The 19,222-nt window shown below is 34.3% G+C and overlaps 2 protein-coding genes across 2 annotated transcripts; both read right to left on the reverse strand.

Moving 5' to 3' along the window:
* Positions 1-15,839: 15,839 nt before the first annotated feature.
* On the reverse strand, positions 15,840-17,243 carry LOC131035687 (AAA-ATPase At4g25835-like). Its single transcript, XM_059220657.1, has one exon. The coding sequence runs from the start codon at positions 17,241-17,243 to the stop codon at positions 15,840-15,842; it is 1,404 nt and encodes a 467-aa protein (XP_059076640.1).
* Positions 17,244-18,319: 1,076 nt separating this feature from the next.
* LOC131035692 (AAA-ATPase At3g28610-like) lies at positions 18,320-18,907 on the reverse strand. Its single transcript, XM_057967434.2, has one exon. It carries the CDS (start codon positions 18,905-18,907, stop codon positions 18,320-18,322), a length of 588 nt encoding a protein of 195 aa, XP_057823417.2.
* Positions 18,908-19,222: the final 315 nt, after the last annotated feature.

A 19,222-nucleotide genomic window follows, 5' to 3' on the forward strand; every position in this document is an offset into this window, starting at 1 on the left:
ATTGGTACAAAAATGGTGGAGATTTTATGTTAAAAGATTATATTGATGTAGATTGGGCTGGAAGTGTTGATGACAAAATGAGTACTAGTGGTGGTGCATTCTTTTCAAGGGATATATCAACTCTTGGTTCAATAAGATTTAAGATTCAATTTCCCTATCTACTCCAAAAGTAGACTATATTGTAGCAGAATCCTTTTATACTTAGGTAATATGGATGAGACAAAATCTTAAGGATATCAAGGTAACATATGATGAAGCAATTCCTATTATTTTTAACAATAAAAGTGCAATAAATATTTTGAAAAATATCTAATTATGCATTCAAGAACCAAAAATATTTCTATCAGATATCACTATTTTAAGGGAGAAAATTGTTGGGAAGGAATTTAGATTGGAGTACATTTCTATGAAAGAGAAGGTTGTAGATATTTTCACAAAGGAATTGGCAAAGGATACATTTGAGTTTCTTTGGGAGAAGTTTGGGGTTACTCTCCCTCCTTCTTCTTGCTAGGTGCATTATGGGGATGCATCTTTCTAACTGCTTTCATGTTTATTTCATGTCTTGGATTGATTACGTGGTTGCTCCTAGGGGGATCAGTGTTTCTGTTACCTTTGTCCTTAATGGCAAAGGGGGAGAGATTGAGAAAATTTGATCTTTGGGGAGAGACCGAGTAAGTTCTAGCAAAGAGGAGAGATTGAGTATTTCTAAGAGAGAGATTGAGTAAAATTTTTGATATGGTAGAATTTGTGTAGATTCAGTTTATGGAGAGATATTGAGCAATGTTTAAGTTTGCTCAATGGTTGTCATCAATGACAAAGAGGGATATTATTGGAAGTATGTGTTGTTGTGGTTATCATTAATGTCAAAATTGTTTTTATGGATCAACATCAATTTGAAATGTCCGTGGTGCAGAGATATCTTGTTGTGTTAATGTTCAAAATGTTTATTGGTTATTCTAAAAGTGTTTGAGTTATTGTTTTTGATAAGACTATTCTCATTTATATTTTGATACATAAGTGAAGTATGTTTGAACAAAGGTTTTAAAAATTAATTCTCTAAATTATATCAACAATTAAATAGTGGATAGGAATTGAAATTATGTAATGTTTTGTCAAGATTCAATTTCACGATAATTAATTTAGAACAATGCATCTCTTGTAATTTAAAAACATAAAAAAATAATGTAAAATAATAATATCATATCTACAATAACATTTATTTTAATTATAAATATGTAATATTATAAAATATTTATCTTTGAAATCCTACCCGCGTATCCATTGAACCTCTTATAGATACGTGCTGGTATAGTGAAATTCGAGGTGATACGCAGGGCAATGCACTAAGGTAAACACGTGCATCTAAAGGGATCATTTTCAGGATTTATCTCTGCCTTCGTGATGCATTTTTCTTCCTTCGTGATGCATTTTTCTACCTTCTCTGTTTGGGAAGATTGAGACTGACGATAATGCTGTTTTACCTTAATCTTCGCATCCAGGGTACTAACCACATTGCTCGCTACTTGGTCATGAGTGTCCACTTTACTCATTAGAATTTTTATAATTTCAGCAGGTGTCATCTCGGCCCTGAAAGCGATATTCTCCTCCACCAAAGGATAAAGTTGGTTAGGTTCAATTCTTAAATCATTGAAAGGGAGAATTTTAAAAGCTGTGAAGTTGCAGTAAGAGAGCTGAATGTGGACATCCATTCTCCTAGATCTAAGAAGAGCGAGATCAAGATGATTAGGGTGGTTAGTGGTAAAGATAATAATATGCTCCTGACCGCAGCAAGACCACAATCCATCAGTAAAATTGAGCAAACCAGAAACAGTAACTTGACTTCGCAGCTTGTTTTCCATGGCTTTCTACTTGGACGCTCTATTCGTAAGATCAACCGAGTAGTCAATATCCTTAATAACAATAATGGCCTTTTCACTGGTCTGAGTTTTCGGAGCTTCTGGTTATGAGAGACCTTAGTGAGTTCAAGATCATAGATGTGATATTTTGTGTAGTTCGACACGACGGAGATTAAGCAGGACTTTCCCATTCCTGGAGGGCCATGAAGAAGGTAACCGCGTTTTCAGGCGCGTTCTCCGGTGTTTCCAGGTTCGATGGATCGAGTGCCAGCGTATGAAAAGTAGATGGGTGCTTGAATGGCATCATGATATTCCATCCTTGCCCACGCATGGCACAATTTCCGCCGTTGGTATATATTTTGAGTTACCTTTTGCCTAGTTTGTGCTCTGTTGCCTATTCAGATACGTGGTTCATATAGGTGTTGAGGAGGCTCTGGTCTATTTTATTCATTTTGAGAGTATATGCGTGTCTTTCCACGGTTTCTTTGTCCACCATATTGTGGGTGGTGTGGGTAACGTCTGTCTAGCATCCATATTGTATCATTGATCATGTCTAATAATTAATTGGAAAATGAACACTCCTTAAAAAAACCTGGTCAATTGTATGGGTGTTGTATAGACACAGCTCATGGGATGTTGGGTCCAGCACATTCTCACTCCGCAGAATGAGTCGTTGATGAGTCTGTCTGTGCCGGGAGAGATGCCCAACTCTCTCGCATTCACACCTCGATATGTCATTAGATTGCGAGCTTCTGATGCAGTCTCTAGCATTTTCACGTACTCTTTCCGCGTTTGTGTATAGGTCGTTGTTGATCCATTTGTTATTTCCTTTGAATTCTGGGAGGCTCACGCAACAACGTAGATTTACAGTCAAAATGTGATGAAAGTAGAGAGATAAAAATAGACCACACATAGAGGAAACAAAACACTCTTACTGCAAAGAGAAAATAAACACAAAATTTATTATTCAGAAATCATGGGATTACATTGCATACTACCTCAATACAAAGATCTTTTTTTGTGTAAAATATAACTCAAAAAATGGAATTTCTATATAAAGAATATGACCTTAGGAGAAAAGATTAAAGTTGTAGTTATACTGCATTTATTATTTCATGCATTTCATGAATTACATGCATTGGGGTAGATCTTAAATCAATGCAAACTAAAATCTTTATTAAATCACTGTATAATTGAGTCACGAACTGCAACATGGTGGTGGAAGTGGAATATTGGAACTAAAGTTGGACAATGGTAGACATTTCCAGAACATGCAGTAGAAATTACTTCCAAGACTTCCCCTTAATTTCGACCATATGCTACTGCATGTACAACTCCTTGACTACCATTTTCTTCTAACTCATTCATTGTCTTTAGAATTTTGTCGAATCTTGTCCTACTTGATAGCTTCAAAACAACTCTACATCTCTTGATCTTCATATCCAATTCTTAATAATAGTGCCATTCATTTCACTTCTCCCACTACTGCGACAGTCTCTCAATATCTTGATTTTCAAATCATTAATGTTGAACTTTCTGCAACCTCACTTTCTGTAAACGTCTTGCAAGACAATGGTTTTCTATGACCCAGAGTATTGTTTTTTGAAAATTCAAATCTTTCTTGATTACAATCAACATATGAATATTTAAACTTAAATAGTTTTTTGATCATACCTGTAAGCTTTTGTCAACTTGTCCCATTACTTCATCCACAATTCATTTTCATACAACCTGTCACATACTCATTATTTTATTCTCTATTCCAACACATCTTTTCCCAATGATTTCTCAACCCACATAGGGTACAAGGATGCAAATCCCAACATTTTTCTTTTGTATGTCCTTTCCTATTACAAGGTAAACAATGTATACTTGGCATTATTTTTGCTGATTTGCTTGAACCTGGAACATCTGTATCATTCTTTCCTCTACCTATCATATATCCAAGGCCTTCATATTTAGGCCTCATTATTGGTTGAATGGGCTCTTGAATTCCTTTCCCATGCTTCCGAAGTCCTCTTTCATTATAACCCATTTTTTGCATGATCTTCATACCAATATTAATTTTAGAATAACCTTTGTTTTTAATATCACAGCCTGCACCTGTGCATGCAAACACATCCTTACATTCAACTTCACAATCTTTACCTATAAAAACTTTTGGTACATCATCTATATCAACCAAAGGACACAAATCACTTGTATCTCATGCAACATCACACACTATTGGTTTTGATTTCAAAATCGTATTTTCCTCTTCCAACAACTTCAACTTCTTTTCTGAATTTTCATTCACCTTTTTTACTTCATCAAACAATTTGAATTCTTCTTTCAATTTTCTATTTTCTTTTACAATAATATCATTTTCACATAATTGCTCATAAAAATCTTTTGGCGAATGCTTTATAATTTCTATCAATTCTGAATTACACTTTTTAACTTTTAGCAATGCTTGATTCAACAGGTCCTTCTCAGACATTAAACTTACATTTTCTTTTCTCACCTTTTTACCCGATTTTCCCATTTGATTGTAGGTTCATAATTTTATACGACCTCACAAAACTTTTCACTTGAACTATCTTCCTTATAGATCCCTTGATTCTGACTCTAAGAATACGACCTTCAACTTCAGTAGTCTCTTAATTTTGTAACAGCTTCTCACAAGCACAACGATCTACAATTCACCTCTACTTCCTTCATAAACATGCGTTCAACGAACATCATCAAATGCTTGGCTACTTCAACACAAAACAATAATATAGCAGCCTTTCTTTGTAGTTTAAAAAACACATAGACAATAAATAGAGAAACAAAAAATAAATCATTGTTCAAACACCCAAAAAAAAAAATCTTTTATTCTCATCTTCGTCCAATGGCATGGCTGTGACAGGGGTGACTTAATGGTTGTGACTTCTTTTATTTGGCATACGACTAATCTCCTTTCTACTATCGTAACCCATGAACAGTGGCCTGCAACCTTTTGGCCCTCTTCTCTGTGATCTTTATCTTTTCTTTCTACAATACACTTGGAACTTCTAGCAGCCTTTCGTCTTTCCACAACTTCTCCATTCTTCCTTGGCAGAAATATCAATAGTCGTGTTTCCTTTCTCTTCCAAAAAATGGAATCCCTTTATTATGAACAACAATCTCAGGAATATCTATTAGCTCTACATGTGGATATTCTTTATCCTGCCAATGTATCTCCTAGGAGCTAAAAACTTGTTGCAATCTTCTTAAATCCTTCTATTGCACTCAACGGCTGGCTCTCATACCAATATGAAAGCACAAAGATAAAACATAGCACACACAAAGGGTACAAAAAAATCTTACTACAAAGAGAAAATAAACACAAAATTAATTATTCAAAATTCATGGGATTACGTTGCATATTGCCTCAATAGAGAGATCTTTTTCTGTATAAAATATAACTCAGAAAATGGAATTCCTATATAGAGAATACAAGCTTAGTAGTAAAGATTAAAGCTTCAGTTATAGTGCACTTATTATTTCATGCATTACATGCATTGGGGTTGATCTAAAATCAATGCAAATTAAAATCTTTATTAAATCACTATATAATTGAGCCATGAATTGCAGCATGGTAGTGGAAGTTGAATGGTGGAACTGAAGTTAGATGGTGATAGACTTTTAGAGGACATACGGGAGAAATTACTTGCAACATGTGGATCAACCATTGCCTCACGATTTGGCGTAATTATGGGGGAAGACAACTCTGTACGAATGTCATAAATCCTAGTATGTGGAATATCTTTCCGATTAAGGCTTCCAAGTCCATCTTTCTCTGCAAATTAATCAAGTGCTCGCTCATAGTTTTCGTTAGATGATAATAGTTTTGCATGATTTATATACTCTAATCATCGTCTTGCGATCAAAGTGACATTATTACCTTCCACATCATTATGAATCGTAAATTACAATGTTCATAATTATAATAACTCGTTATTATGGTTATGTGATCTGAATTATTTTGCCAATTCAGGGATAATAACCAAAGAAGAATTGGTGGTGTTGTAAATACATAATAAACCATGTGAAAGCTTCATTTCATTCGATATATATTTAAAAACCATACAATTTTGGGAAAACTCCTGAAAGAGATGTATGTCCTTGAATGTCCAATTTGGGCAAACTCATGGTAGAGATGTATGCCCAAGTCCATACAAATTAGGCAAACTCATGAAAGAGATGTATGCACGTGGACTCCATGGAAGTTGATACAAATTGGCTAACTCGATAGAAGAGATACATGTCACAGCTTGACAAACTCATCCTAAGAGTTGTATGTCTGTAACTCTATCTTTTGGATTGAAATTGAGTTTATTTATAAGCTTTCAAAGAAGTTGAAAGATAACTACATTTATGTCCTCATCAGAAATTGAAGAGACAATCCAATATTGAAAAGTTATTACATTTGAATGAAGACAAAAAAAAATTAACCAAAGATTAAAATATTTCATTTAATTGAACAACCTGCCTTAGAGCAATGCCTTGTCGAGTTTCCAGATACTGCTGCACAGTCTCATAAAGATCATTGCTACTCAGTCCAGAATTGACTTTGACTTCTGGAACGTCCAGTTGATAGAGAGGAGGGTTGTAATAAACATGCAGAGATAAATACTCGGGAAAAGATAATTTCGGAGCATAGTGAAGAGGCCAATAAAAGACCATATTTTTGCAATTGTCCATTATTCTAGCAGTGTGCAAACAGGTGCCTTCACAAAGATATAGGTGCCTTCGCATAGATACAGAGGCCAATAAAAGACCATATTTTTGCAACTAGTCAGAACAATATTTGGGCGTTTTAGTGAGGTGTACATTTCATGGCTTGCCCCTTGACTTTGAGTGGGTTGTACATTTAGTGAGATGTACATTTCACAAACATGCTAGGCTTAAACGAATTGGTAAAACATTCGTAGTTTCAATACCAAATCAATCCAAACTATTTTTGCTTTCATGTAAAAGGCTAGTACAAAGGGGAAAATATAATTGAACTATCCTCTTCGCCTGGAAGTGAAGCCTAGCAAGTGATAATGATATGATGTCTTGAAGCATGGATCGCATTACATTCACTCATTTCTCGATGAAAGATTGTCAAATGGTAGACTATGGTATTATTCAATCGAGTTGGCACATTTAGTTGTTTTTTAATGTTTAGTTGGAGTGTTATTGTTATGATTTTAGTATTGATAAGTTTAATGAGCTATGTAGAAGGTGTTGTCTTCTCTTTTTCATTCATTTTCTTTTTAGATGTGTTTAAGAAGGTCAATCTTAAATCAGATATTAAACAACATATTAAGTCTAGAGAATGTTAGTGAAATTTGAGTGTCAGTCAACTTTGAGTGTTTAACACTTTTAAGCCTAGAAATGTAAGCTTAGTGTGTGTGATTTAAGTCATTCCATTTAAGAAGGGGAATGTTCTATTGAATTTTATTCAATACAAAAGTAATTCAATCTTAGTTGTTAGATATGTCTAGTGTTAAAAAATATAGAATAAGATTAAAAAATCGAAGCAAAGTGATTTTAGCATATTTATATATTTTTTTATAAGTTGTAATGTTTATTTTATTTAGAATTTTGTTGAATCGTATTGAATGTCTCATAATGAAATTGAAGGCTTCTTAATTCTTGTTTTGCATTCTTCTTTAAAGTAGTGAGATTGTAACTAAGAATATTAAGTGTAGAAAGAGTCCTTTTTATTCTTTTTGTTCTTCTTTTTTAAAATAAACTGTGAAGTAATTATCTACTTGAAAAACTATTTTTATATGATTTTCATGCACAACTTATATCATATTTTTTTGGAATTTTTATTTTTTGAGATGTTTCCAAAGAAACTTTATTATCTATTTGCAAGATGCCAAGTAGATTAAATATTATTCTACCTAAGGTAATAAATTTTGAACTAACTAGGAAACATCAACAAAGTGTAATAGTCCTTAGGAAAATTAATGCAATCTAATTACTAAAATAAGTCAAGGTTTCAAATTAAATTGCTTTTGAAAAATTGAAGAACCTAGAAGAATATTTAATCTTCTTTTGCCGAATAAAAAGTTTTTTTCTCTAGTTCTATTCTTTATGCATTCTATACTCATATGAATGAGAAACAAGAGGACCCATACAAACAAATATGAAAGGGGATGAGAGGAAAAATATGACTAAATATTGAATGAGGGATTAAATTCAAAGAATGGAATAAATTAGGGAAGAAAATAATATATGAACCTAAATGATAACATAAAGTTCAAAATGAAAAGTAAGAAAAAATAAATAAATACGAATGACATGCAAATGTCAATTTAGCAAACAATTTCTAGTGTTAAGGCTGGGTCACACGTCTTATTAGGATAGATCATTTGAGCAACCCTATAGATTAATATTGGTCTCTTAAGTGACCTTGTAATTTAACATGGGTTGGCTAAAAAAAGTCAAGGTCTCCTAGATACCTCTATAAATTAAAGAAGTCAAAATAATAATTTTAGAAAGTGAGAAGGATAAGTAATATGAGAGAGTGGTTCAAAATAAGCGTTGAAAAAACTTGAAGGAGGATATTAAGATACTGAGAGTAAAAATATAGACAATAAAAAAATAACAATAGAGCTTATTGTCATCATTGGCTAGAGGTACTACCTTGATTGTGTGCCTTTTTATGCAAGAATAACATCCAACCCAAATGAACCAAACAAATTTTTTTTTTTGATAAATGCTTAGCTTAAAATTATTGTATACCAAGCATAAGAGGATCTAATATTGTTGGATAGTCCAATGTGCATGCATATATTGACTTTTCTTGATTTGTAGAAATGATTGATGAAAATATGAACTAAAACTGAGCCTACTAGATAACGTTAGGAATATATGTAAAAACATTATTTTTAATAATAATGATCAAGATGAAATGGGAAAGAAGAGAGTGGTGAGAAAATAAAATTATCAAATAGTTATAGAAATATGTAAATAAATGGTCTATAGGAAAATAAATCAAGGAGATTACCCTTAAGTATTTAGGCTCACAAAGTCCAACAAGTAGAGAATTATCAAAATATCCATTTCCTACAATTTTTTTTTATTATTTGTTCGCAAAGTCAACCCTCTGCTGAGAACAACGCCTTTAGAGCTCCACAAGATAATCAATAATATCAATTGTTTTACATAAGAGGTTGGTGATAGACTAATTTGGGTCCCCTCTAAGGATGGGAAGTATTTGGTTCACTCAAGTTTTGAATTGGAATCTCCTTCTCCCCGATCCCAAATCAATTCATCGATCCTTGGGAAATTTTGTATGATCCCCAAGGTTTGTTTCTTTTGGTGGACTATGTGCCATGGCAGGATCCTCACTCTTGATAATTTAAGAAAATGTGGTTTCCAGTTTGTCAACAAATATTTGTTGTGCAAGAGGGAAGAAGAAAGAATGAATCACATCATATCAATCATATTTCATTATGATTTATTTTCGATCATTAGAGAAAGGATCTCCAATCTATTATTTATTAACTAGATTTGGCATAGAGAGTTAAAGGCTTGTGTTTCCAATTGGTCCCCCATTCAAATAATCCCCTTATTAAAGAGCTATGGTGGTAAGATCTCTTCCATTTGGGGTGGTGGTTGGGGAAAGAAAGAAAGAACATAATTTTTAGGTATAGGAGGTGTTGTTGGGAGGTGCTTGTCACTACCATTGTTTCTAATATCAAAGAGAACCTGAGTACCTTTACAAAATGTACACACTTTTCTCCCCCCTCTAATTTGGATTGGTGAATTAAAAAGTCTTGGGGTTTAGCTGAATCTTTGACTAGATTCATAGCCCCACCTATTGGATTAAAAAATTTAATTAAATGGGCCTTCCTGATTCTGGTTGGCTGAAGTTAAACATTGATGACTCATCCTAAGGGAACCTACATTTGGTAGGTGGGGTTGGTGTTGTCCATGACCACATTGGAAAATTTGTGTTAGCTTATGTGGTCAACCTAGAAGTGCAAACACCAAGCTTTGTTGAGGTGGTTGCCACTTATTTTTATCTAATCATTATTAATGAAGGAAAGTACAATTGAATTATTATAGAAGGTGACTCAAGAAGCACAATCCTTTTCCTTAAAAATGAAGCTTCTCCATATTGGAAATACAAAGTGTTGGTGGAAAAGTGTAAATATCTCATTTGTGGCATTAGCCACATTGGCCTAATTCACACGAGGGAAGGAAACAAAGTTGTAGATAGGATGGCTTTTTTATGTCGAATTTCAGAGAATTTAAAAATTTGGACTAATTCTTGTTATCTTCTAGATTTGGTTCATGTGACAATCTACAAGAAAATTAAGTATAATGATGGGGTATAATTCAAGAATTGTCATTTTTACCCTAACTGGAATTTTCGCAAGTAATATTCTACATGATTGGTGGATGTTCTTTTCAAGAAGCAATGCTATTTCTCCTCATAAGTGTTGTGACACCCAAACTGCTTCACCCACCTGGTTTTGGTTAAGAAAATCTTAGTGGTGGAAATGTGGGGGGGGGGGGAGGGGACTTAATCCAAGTAAAACCCAATAACCATGAGGAATTTAAGTGCAAGCCAAAGGTATGGTAGAAAATTGTCAAGGGGAATTTAGATAGTTATGTGGAGGTCATGCATGGTTTCAACCCAGAGCTTTCAAAAAACTTTGTGGAGGCTGATTGACAAAGTCTCTTTCAAAGTGATGCCAGAGTTGATTGTGACCATTATTGGACTCTTCCGGATGGAATTACATTTCCTAATAAGTCAAAGGGTTCATATAATGAATAATCCAATCTATTATTCAAGAAGGGTGAGGGAGTGTCGAAACTACAAAGTGGTTACAACTAAGAAGAGCTCTCTCCAGAAAATTGAAGGGCGTGACCCTTCTTCTGATGAAATTATTTACCCTTGACGCTTGTTATAAAATATTTCACACTTAGATGCTACCCATGTCAAATCAATTGAGGTATGGAATCTGCATGAACTTTTCTTTGGGAGTTTGTTTATGTTTATCCTAATTTGTTGGTAGAGTTAAGTCAAAGAATTTCCTGCCCCTTCATCAAGGTTTAATCCTCGGGCCATATAATTTTTATCTTTCTTTAACCCATTTGAGTGGTTTCCCTAAGCCCTCTAATCTCCTACTAAAACCAAATCTGGTGATTGAGATCTCTGGGGCCCCTATGACTAGAAGTACCTTGGCTATTGGTTCTACCTTTAAGCTCAAACTTGTTCCCACTCATTTTAAACCTAGTAGAGAGGCAAATAAAAAGTCCTCTTCTAACCCATTCCCTAATAAAGGGGAGGTGTTAGAGTCTACTGAATAGGAGGAGATTGAGGACTATGAATCTTTCTCTAATTTAGATTCCAAATGGTCTCCAACTACATCTAAGGACATGGCCCCATTTTCCCCTAATCAAGAATCCTTTGAACCTAAAAAGGCCCTCATAGATACTGATGATACAATTTGAAATCTGGAGGAGAATGTAGAGAGACAAGAAATGGTTATGAAATGGCTTATCTCATAGTTTGATGTGGTAATCAAAAAATTCAATAGGCTAGAAACGGTGGCTATGGCGAGGGTAAGAGTGGATAAATGGGTTATGGATTTCAAAGATGAATGGGTTTGGGAAGAGACAAGTGATATGACCGAGAATATGGAGAACTAGAAAATATTTGAGGGGATATTGAATGAGCTCTCAGAGAAGGTGATGCAGAAAAATGAGAACAAAATTGTTCTAGGACTGAAAGAGAACTAGGAGCTCCTGATGGGAAAGATTAAGGAATTGGACAAATGAAGCTAGGATATGGTGGTGAGAAATTCAGCTTCTCTCAAAGCTATACATGATTAAATTGATCAGAGGAGAGCCAAGTGCAAGTAGCATGTTTTGTCTCCTTCTGCATCGGTGGAGCTCCTTGATTCCATGATTAAGGAAACTTCGGATTTTGGTACCCCTAATTTTGTTAAAGATTCAAACAAAAATATTGGTAAGAAGGTAATCTCTTTGTTCCTTTTGTAGCTGGTTGACTTCACTGGTTTTTTTGTGTTAGTGGTTTTCTATTATTGGATCTATCTCTGGTTTAGTTTGTGTTAGTTTTTTTTGTTAGTCTTTGTTAATTGGGTTTGGGTTTTTCTAGGTATGCCCTTCTCGTGCACCCTAGGTGGCATTTTTCTACAGTTAATTTAGCTATGATTGTTTCTTTAGGTAAAATTTAAGGTTATGAAGGCTTTGGAACAATTAAGTCATTGTTTTTCCTTTTAAATTTGTTTATTTTTACGTCCCTAGGATTTGCACTTTGAACAATTAGGATCATCCTTCTTGGTCATATATGTTTACTTGAGTAAACGACAGGGTAACTGAGCACCTTTGTAACTCTCCCTAGGTCACTTTGTTGAGAGCCTCCTTTTCACCGCTCTTGGTCAGGAAAAAATAGGAATTTCCTTCTTTTTAGATTTTTTTGTGATAGTTTTGACTAGATGGAAGTTAATTTTCATTTGTATTTTTACTTCTTTTCTAATCTTTCTCTAATTTTAGTCAATTTTATGAATTTTAAGGATTTTATATACTTAATTTATTAATTTCATTTAATTTAATAGGATAGTTTCTTTTGATGAAATTCCAATAGAGAATAGGAATGGATTTAGCATAATATAGAGGCACTAATGGAGAAAATATATTCACCCTCTAGAATACTAGAGTAGTGAGAGTTCTATCTCTTTTGATTTGTTTTTCCTTCTATATGGATTTTGAAGAGGTTGAAAAATATAAAAGACATAAAAAATAAACTAGAATTACATTAATATAAATTTATCTAATTTTTTTTACCTTTTATGTTTTCTTGATTGAACCAAAGTTATGTACTCTTCTCACTTGATTTTATTTTAAATCTGGTTCAAATGTGGTTAGCTCTCCCAGTAGCATAGCCTTCACAATATATCAATTTTGATGATGAAATTAGTAGCATAAGTTTAGTGTCTATGAAGTGATAATGGTTGACGATAAAGACTCTAATTTATAGCTTATTTGATGGTTAAATTGGCATTCAAGACTCATCAAAAGATTGATGGTCAATATTGGAGGAGAATGAGGCCTACTCTATTGTCCCCAATTTTGGCTCAAGTTACAAAGAGAAACTAAATTAATCAATTATTTTAAGTTGTTTAAATTAATTATTTTATGACACTTGTATTTATTTAATAATGTTGATGACTTGAATATTTTGTTGAATAAAATTCAATAGTATAAAGTCACTATCATGACCAAAAAGAATCAAAATTTGAAAAGTGATTTTTTATAATTAATTTGTTAGAGAGTTGTAGGAGAATTATAAAAGGATTGGGAAAGAAAAAATGATATTGTCTACACTATTTTTCAACTATTCAACCTAGGATGAAAACCATCAGATGGATATTAATTTTGTGGACAAAAATACACTTAATCAATCCTTGGTAGATTCACAAAGGGTTTGAAGGTGTGTTGATTTCAAGAAGATTATGTGACAAATTGTTTGAAAGTGATTATCAATTCAAAAGAAATAGATCTAGAGGTCTTCCAGGCATAAATGCTTTGTTTTGTTTTTTGTGTATGTTTGGATGATGTAAAAGGAAAAATTGTAATTGCTATGTGGGAAAAATTTAAGAGGAGTTGAAATAAACTTCTAGTTGTTCCACCTGTGAAGGCCAAGAAGTGGTTGTATCAATGCCTAATTATTAAAGAAATTCAAATAGACCATGTAAAGAGGTTAGAAAGTTCCATGTGTTAGTTTGATGGAGCTAACATCTAACATATTCAATGAAAGAATTCGAAATTGGCCATAAAGCTTATTTAGCACCTAGTGCAATCTTTCAAGGCTTCCAAAAATATAACACATCTCATAGGAAGGTCGTAGCTCATAAAAGGCTATTATACAATTGTAAGATGGTGAAAATTAGGGATTCAACAACTTACTTGCATAAAGGTCACTAATTTCCATGGGATCACCTTACATTAGGGTAAAAGAATTGAACTTGATTGATCAAATCCTAAAATGATTGAATTAAAATCAGGTTAATTCTTTCCTTACTAGAGTTGAAAACTAAATTTGAATCAGGGTTGATTTGTAATGCTAGATCTAGGACAAAGAATGAAAAATTGACATAAAAAAACCATTAACAAAATGTTCCAGATATCATGTAGAGCTATAAACATACATATGATGAAGGAGAATGGATCACAACTTGTGATAGAAGATTCAGGTTGAATTGTTGGGATGGAGGGGAGTAGACCCTGCCTTCATCCTTTGGTCGAGAAGATATTTTCTAGATCATGATGATGCACATAATCCACCATTTAAAGGTTGTAATAAATCCTAGGGATCGAGAACAGCTGATCACCTTGGTCCTTCGCTTTTTGTGCCTTCAAAATCCAAGTTTGACTATCATCATCTACACTATCAAATTCCTTACTCATTGCTCCTAGGACAATTCCTTGTTGATTTTTTCTTGAATCCTCATGCAAATGTGTAGGATGTCTTCATAGAAGGTTGATAATGGATGCTTGAACATGAATAATTGATCTTGATTTCACCTTCTTCTACAATGTTTGATGAATAATTGAATTCTTTCTCACATAGAATTGAATTGATTTTCCTAAAGTGGAACTAGGATCTTAGCTAAAGTTATAGGCTCCCCTTTTTAGTTACCAAATGAGTGGGGTAGGCTTCCTTTTATACCTAACTGTGCATCAAATGTTTGAATTTTTGGAGCAGGTCGACAAAGACCCAAATTTCTTACCCACATCATATTCATTGAATTCAAATTCATTCTTTTGGAGAAGTTTGATTATGTAGACATCTATAATATCACCCCAACTTCTTGTGATGTATATTGATATGACTAATTTCAAAGAGCTTTGTTAGATGCATTTTTCTCAAATATTTATTTAATGCTTCTCTTGAATAATAATTTCCTTATTTCTAGCCCAAAATAACTTTTCTGTGATTCATATTTTGAATTTAGATTCATTTTTTATTCCTCGCATATTTATGTTTTATATAAACCCTCCTACACTTCTACATCACTCCAAAATTTTATAATTTATTTTCAATTCTTTTCATACTTTAATTATGAAATTTGTTTAACTCACTGGTCTCCACACCTTGGCACGGTTTTCTTTAATTTTACTTTTATTTTAGTATTTTATATTATATTATTTATTGGTATCATTTTAGATATCATTTCTCTCTCAAAATACATAGTATCTATGCTTATTACTTTTCCTTCAAGTCATTTAGTTTGTCCATAGTTTTGGATGTACATATAATTAAAAGCAGACATAAATTATCCTCTACTTTCTATTTGACTAAATATAAACGTGAAAATATAGTTAATTTCCCATTTCCCTTATCATTTTGTATTTTATTTTTCTGAAGACGCAAGCAAGAACAATTTTAGTTTTGTTTATTACAAATTCAATTCAATTCTTGGCCTGGTTAGTATATAATTAACTCTTTGCATAGTGCAATATAATTTAGTACTATTCTCTTTATACTTTGATATACAAGTGGACTATGTTTTAATAATATGTCATTATGAACAAAAGTGTTAAAAAATTCAATTGTAAGTTCTCCAAATTATATCAACAATTAAATTGTGGATAAGAATTGAAATTACATGATATTTTGTCAAGATTCAATTACAATATCTCTTACAATTTAGAAATACAAAATATTAATTGAAAATAATAATGCTACAATAACATATTATTATATTAATATTTAATAATTCCAAAAAGTTATTTCATATAAGAATCATGCTCTAACCATATGTCAAAATATACATGTTAAAATATACCTATGTTTTATTTTTTGTAGCCTATCCACGTATCCGTTGAACCTCTTATAGATACATACCGGTATAGTGAAATTTGAAAGAAACTCTGTTCTAGGTGATACGCAGGGCCATGCACTCAGGTAAAGACGTGCATCTACAGTGGCAAACTCAGCTTTTAAAAGTCTTCCACGGCATCATTTTCAGGATTTATCTCTGCCTTCGTTGTGCATTTTTCTTCCTTCTCCGTTTGGGAAGATTGGGACTGACGATGATCCTGTTTTTTCTTAATTTTGGCATCGAGAGCACTAACCACATTGGTCATTGCTTCGTCAGGAGTGTCCACTTTACTCATCAGAATTTCTATAATTTCAGCGGGAGTCATCTCGGCCCCGGAAGCGATCTTCTCCTCCACCAAAGGATAAAGTTCGTGAACTTCAATTCTCAAATAATTGAAAGCGAGAATTTTAAAAACAGCGAAGTTGCAGTAAGAGAGTTCAATGTGGACATCCATTCTCCCACATCTAAGAAGAGCGGGATCGAGATGTTCAGGGTGGTTAGTAGTAAAGATAATAATACGCTCCTCACCGCAGCAAGACCACAATCCATCCGTAAAATTGAGCAAACCAGAAAGGGTAAGTTGACTTCGAAGCTTGCTTTCTGTGGCCTTCTCTTTGCACTCTCTATCCGTAAGATCAAGCGAGCAGTCAATATCCTCGATAACAATGATGGCCTTTTCACTGGTCTGAGTAAGAAGGGCACGGAGCTCCTGGTTATGAGAGACCTTAGTGAGTTCAAGATCATAGATGTCATATTTCATGTAGTTTGCCACGGCGGCAATTAAGCTGGACTTTCCCGTTCCGGGAGGGCCATGAAGAAGGTAACCGCGTTTCCAGGCGCGACCGATCTGTCTGTAGAAATCTTTTCCGGCCTTAAATCGATCAAGATCATTGATAATTGTTTTCTTTATGGATGGATCGAGTGCGAGCGTATGAAAAGTAGATGGGTGCTTGAAAGGCATGCTATTCCATCCTTGTCCACGAATGGCGCAAACTCCACTGTTGGTATATAATTTGAGTTCCCTTTTGCCCAATTTATGCTCCGCCGGGTTTTCGGATACGTGGTTCAAATAGGCCTTGAGGAGGTTCTGGTCTAGTTTGTTCATTTTGAGAGTATAGGCCTGTCTTTCAACGGTTTCTTTGTCCACCATTTTCTGTATGGTGTGTTGGGTCCAGCACATTCTAACTCCGCGGAATGAGTCGTGGATGAGTTGTTCTGTGTCGGGAGAGATGCCCAACTCTCTCGCATTTATGCCTCGATAAGCCGTTAGATTGCGAGCTTCCGAGGCGCTTTCCAGAGTTTTCACGTACTCTTCCGCGTCCGTGTACAGCTCGTTCATCTTCCATCCGTGCTTTCCTTTGAATTCTGGGAGGCTCACGCAGCAACATAGATTTACGCAGTCAAAAATGCGCATCATCCATTGTCTCACGATTTGGCGTACCTGTGGGGGAAGATAGCTCTGTACGAATGTCAGAATCCCGAGTATGGATAAGATCTTTCCGATTAAGGCTTCCAATTCCATATTTATCTGGAAGTCAAGTGCTCGCTCACAGTTTTGGTCAGATGACAATAGTTTTTCATGTTTTATAGAGACTCTAAGCGCCCTCTCGCTATCAAAACGACAATTTTACCTTACACGTCATTTAAACTTTTAATTACAATCTTCACAACTTATAATAAATTGTTATTATTATTATGCTTACGAGTTTCAAAATCTTGAGTATGGTCAGTCTTGAGTATAGTAGTCATAGTTCTTTGCAAGAACTATCTTCTACCTTATGACTCTTACCAAGCGAGAACGGAGAGCACTCCTTTTAGGATCTAATATTGCACTCTTTGAAAGAATCAATTATGATGAAGAGTCGACGATTTTTAGGAACATTTATTACACTTGATAGAAGTAATGAATTTTTAAGGTTGAAAAATGTTTAGATGTAAGTGAATTCTTATCTAGATGGGATTGTATTTTTGTTTCTTATAAACGAGATGATTATCTTTATAATTAATTGATTTGTGTTTATTATTATATCTATTATGTGAGCTTAAAATCAAGAGAAGTTGTTAGATATGCACGAAAAGATCTTAGTTCAAGAAGATTTGTAATAATATATTATAATTAATTATATGTAGAACTAGCAAATATATTGATCATACCTTAACCATCACCTTCACAATGTATCATGAATTATACTTGACTAATTAAAAGACATCTCCACATTCACATCTACTTCAGATTTTCACATGAAACATGTATTCTGAGAATCATCTTTCTAATATGTACATTACAAATGTAAACTCCTTCAAACTGATATACAGTGACTCTCTGAAATAGATTTAGACAAGCAAACGAGGCATTGAAATTTGGTGACAAATACTTGATTAAACAGTCGAAATACCAGAGCGCATATTAATCTAGATAACTAAGAATGGAGGATAAACACTCAAATTATATTCTGCGTAGCCTCCGCCGTTATTTGTATTTCTTCTCTTTCTCCTTCACATTGTGTAGATCAAGATGTAAGCAGAGCATTCCTTACTCGTTTCTTTCCATCCAGCGCAAAAATCAAATCACGTGAAGCTTCATCTGGGTCGTCCATTTTATTCATCAGAACTTCTATAAAATCTGCCCTCAGCCCCGCATGCCATCTTCTCTTCCATGACGGAAAAGAGTGGGTGATCCTCTATCTCCAAATAATTAAAAGCAAGAGATTTAAATGCAGGAAAAGTGCAGAAAGAGAGTAGAATGTGCATGTCCATCCTCCCACACCTGAGTATGGCTGGATCAAGCATATCCTTGTGGTTGGTCGTAAACACAATAATACGCTCCTCTCCGCAGCAGAACCACAAGCCATCTGTGAAATTGAGAAAACCAGACAGAATAACTTTGTTGCTGCTCTTCTCCTCTTCATTGTCGTTAGAAAGCCTCGAAACTCTGTCAGTTAGACACAACAAGCAATCGATGTCTTCAATAATAATCAAAGATTTTTCCTTTGTTTGCGTGAGAAGTGCATGGAGCACCGCGTTGTTCTTCACCTGAGTGAGCTCGAGGTCGTACAAATCGTTCCTGGCAGGCACGAAGCTTGATTTCCCCGTTCCAGGCGGGTCGTGAAGAAGGTAGGCTCGCTTCGACGAATGCCCAATCCGGCTGTAAAATTCCTTTCCTCTCTTAAAATTGTCAAGATCCATCATAATCTTGCGTTTGAGAGTAGGATCGAGAGTGATTGTGTCCAATGTGGAAGAATGCTTGAACGGAATGCCGGTCCATCCATACCCGTAGACAGCATCACCTGTATTGTTGTAGAGCGTGATTTCTTTACTCTCTCTACTGAAATCCTTTGCCCGTCTTGTAATGTGATTGATGTAAGCGGAGAGGAAGGCTTTGTCTGCATTTGGCAGTTTGGGAGTGAAGCTCCGCCTCTCATTGTTGATTTGAACGTAGTCTCCATTGTATGCTTCCACCGTAGTGTTGTTCGGATGTGAAGCCTGTTAAATTTTCTACAT

The sequence above is a fragment of the Cryptomeria japonica genome, chromosome 5 (genome assembly GCF_030272615.1).
Source record: "Cryptomeria japonica chromosome 5, Sugi_1.0, whole genome shotgun sequence".
Lineage (NCBI taxonomy): Eukaryota > Viridiplantae > Streptophyta > Pinopsida > Cupressales > Cupressaceae > Cryptomeria > Cryptomeria japonica.

Excerpts from the sequence above, each read along its gene's own strand:
- LOC131035687 (XM_059220657.1), bottom strand. The coding sequence starts at position 17,243 with ATGGAATTGGAAGCCTTAATCGGAAAGATCTTATCCATACTCGGGATT.
- LOC131035692 (XM_057967434.2), bottom strand. The coding sequence starts at position 18,907 with ATGGATCTTGACAATTTTAAGAGAGGAAAGGAATTTTACAGCCGGATT.